Source organism: Oncorhynchus kisutch, linkage group LG25 (assembly GCF_002021735.2).
Source record: "Oncorhynchus kisutch isolate 150728-3 linkage group LG25, Okis_V2, whole genome shotgun sequence".
Classification (NCBI taxonomy): domain Eukaryota; kingdom Metazoa; phylum Chordata; class Actinopteri; order Salmoniformes; family Salmonidae; genus Oncorhynchus; species Oncorhynchus kisutch.
The window spans coordinates 5,851,986-5,854,680 of NC_034198.2; the positions used below are offsets into that span (position 1 = coordinate 5,851,986).

General features: G+C 42.0%; 1 protein-coding gene across 1 annotated transcript; it reads left to right on the forward strand.

Annotated features, from left to right (window-relative positions):
* Positions 1-408: 408 nt before the first annotated feature.
* On the forward strand, positions 409-2,215 carry LOC116352869 (uncharacterized). The gene is made up of 4 exons (XM_031804594.1): positions 409-513; positions 954-1,178; positions 1,525-1,674; positions 1,842-2,215. Exons 2-4 carry the CDS (start codon positions 968-970, stop codon positions 2,084-2,086), a joined length of 606 nt encoding a protein of 201 aa, XP_031660454.1. The 5' UTR covers positions 409-513; positions 954-967; the 3' UTR covers positions 2,087-2,215.
* The last annotated feature ends 480 nt before the right edge of the window (positions 2,216-2,695 follow it).

The window sequence follows — 2,695 nt, forward strand, 5'->3', positions numbered from 1 at the left end:
GTGGAGTCCAAGTTGTAGAAACATCTCAAGGATGATCAATGGAAACAGGATGCGCCTGCGCTTAGTTTCGAGTTTCATAGAAAAGGGTCTGAATACTTATGTAAATAAGGTGTTTCAGATTTTCTTTTTTATATATACATTTGAAAAAAAATCTAAACCGTTTTTGCTTCATCATTATGGGTTCTTGTGTGTAGATTGATGAGGAATTGTGTTTATCCATTTTAGAATAAAGCTGTAAGAAAATGTGGGAAAAGTCAAGGGTGTCTGAATACTTTCCGAATTCACTCCATGCATTTATGCATCGCATGTCCCTTTCATACTGTATGTGTGTGTATTCTCTGTTTGGATATATGGGTGGCTGGGGACAGTAGTTGTCTTGGATGCAGTTTTGTCAATTATCTAGGGACACAGGGAGCGGAATCCGAGAGTACAGATAAAGCGAGAGGAGGGAAAGAACAGCTGAGTGAACACACCTGACACACGGGAGTGGCTACCAAACCAGCTAAAGAACTGGTAATGTACATATTCCTATATCTGATTTGTATATCTAATTATATAATTGAATGGGAGAGTAACAACCTAAATATACATGGAAATGCATGAGAATTTAAATAAATAGTAAATTGTGATTACTAAGCTTAATTTCAAGACATGGCATTGTATTGGTCGCATACACATATTTAGCAGATGTTATTGTAGGTGTAGCGAAATGCTTGTGGAGCCAAAAGGTAAATGTTGCAACAAAAAGTTGTCTTTTGAGCTGTGTGGTAGTTGGATGCTCATAATAAGAACAGTAATTACAGGAGCTTCTCTGTGACTACTCTAAATATCCTAATGTAGAACTCAACGATGAAAGGGATACATCTTAACTGTGTGCACTCAGAGCGTGATAAAGTAGCAACATGGAAGTAATTTCAGTTCTGATCTCCAAAGATGTCCTCTTTTTTTTTAAGGTGAACCTGCTAGTATGGATGCCCTCATGGCCTGCCTGGTGGCCATGTGTCTCTGTCTGGTCCTCCCAGTGAGCTGGTCCCAGAGCACACACAAGTCAGAGGAGTTTATCAATACCCAGCCTCAACCTGCCCCTGGAGTACTACCACAACTGGCTCCTGCAGCAGCACACATCCAGGATGTGCTGAAGAGTAAAGAGGAGACCGAGATCACTTCAAAACAAATGTGTGAGTGAGAGTCACAACGGGGAAATGTTCATAGATACAGGGTCTGTGAGAGACAAATGTTGAATTCACGTTAGAGGGGAAAGAAATCACTGACGGGCAGCTGTTGGGAGAAATGGAGAGAGCGGAAGGGGTGGGGTTCATTTGTTGTTTATTTGTAGTTCTGGGCTACTTATGTTGTGGCTTTTGTTCACAAATAATACTGTACGTAGTACAGTTTGAGGGTGGGTTATAGTCCATCTGAAAGGCTGGTGTATGAAGGGATGTATGAATATACAAAGAATTCACTTTTACTTGTTTTGATATGATATTCAGAGATGGGTAACAATGTGTCACTGTTTCCCATCAGATGCGAATGTGGGCCACGACAACGCCAAACTGGGCCTGTTCATAGCTGCTGCCCTGGGAACCGTGGCGCTGATGGGCATGGTCTACTGCATCTACATGCAGTTTTACACCAAGCACCAGTACCTGCACACCCAGCTCCACGATGACTCTGGTAATAGAACTAACTCCTTTTCAATACTAATACATCATTTTACACATGTTGGGCTAGTTTTGGAACCATTGGAAACTATATAGAAATTACTGCACTTGTGATCTCTCTTATTGTTGACTCTTTCTCTGTCCGTCTCTTTTTCTCGTTCTTACCTTCTCTCGCCAAAGAGTTGACCCTTGACCTCCCAGAGGCACCTCCTGTTTTCTTCCACGGTTCCGTCGGTGCAATGGACAGAAAGGGAGAGGTGCGGGGATCTGGTAATGGATCTTTCATCTCTAACACACCCTCCACCATCTCTGTACCACCCAGGCTGTCCCCTCCTCCCTCCGCTGTGCCCTACCTTCCCCTCTTCCTCACCTCTTACCCTCTCAGGACCATATCTGTTAGAGATCTGGAGAGAAGCTTTGTCTGAAATGAGGTACTTATCACCAGTGACTGGAGACATATTAACCTGATCATTAAGAACAATGTTTTTTCTCTTAACTAAATTAACTGAAGTTGGTGCTGTTGAACTCATAATAAAATGGACTCTCACTGTGCATTTCCTGTGATCCTGTGGTTTTTGGAAATTGAAAAATTCAACAACTGAACTTTGTTTTTGTCTGCAGTACTATAGTAGTTGAGTAGCCTACTGTAGATCACATGCCATGTCATATTCAGGCCAGTAGGTGCTAGAACACTGGTGATACAGTAGGGTGATTTTATGATGGATTGGAATAAGACTCTCATCAATAAAATCAACATAGCCTGAAATAGTAGCCAATAGTACTCATAATGTGGCGAGATCAGAGCACATCCATGTTTGTGGATGTACAGTTATTATGGTGAGCTTTAACCTAAGATATTGGTTATACTTCCAATCTCTGGGGACCACTCTGGCCCTAAATGACCTGTTTCTCCAGTACATGTTTGTCAGAATAGACTAATCTAATGCCCTTCATTCAGTGTTTGTGTGGTACAAGAATAGCCAGGCTACTTAACACACCGGGCTGCAGGAAAGGAAGTGACACCATACCTCGCT

Excerpts from the sequence above, each read along its gene's own strand:
- LOC116352869 (XM_031804594.1), top strand. The coding sequence starts at position 968 with ATGGATGCCCTCATGGCCTGCCTGGTGGCCATGTGTCTCTGTCTGGTC. Across the intron at positions 1,179-1,524 it reads GATCACTTCAAAACAAATGT|ATGCGAATGTGGGCCACGAC; the intron begins GTGAGTGAGAGT and ends GTTTCCCATCAG. Across the intron at positions 1,675-1,841 it reads CCAGCTCCACGATGACTCTG|AGTTGACCCTTGACCTCCCA; the intron begins GTAATAGAACTA and ends CTCTCGCCAAAG.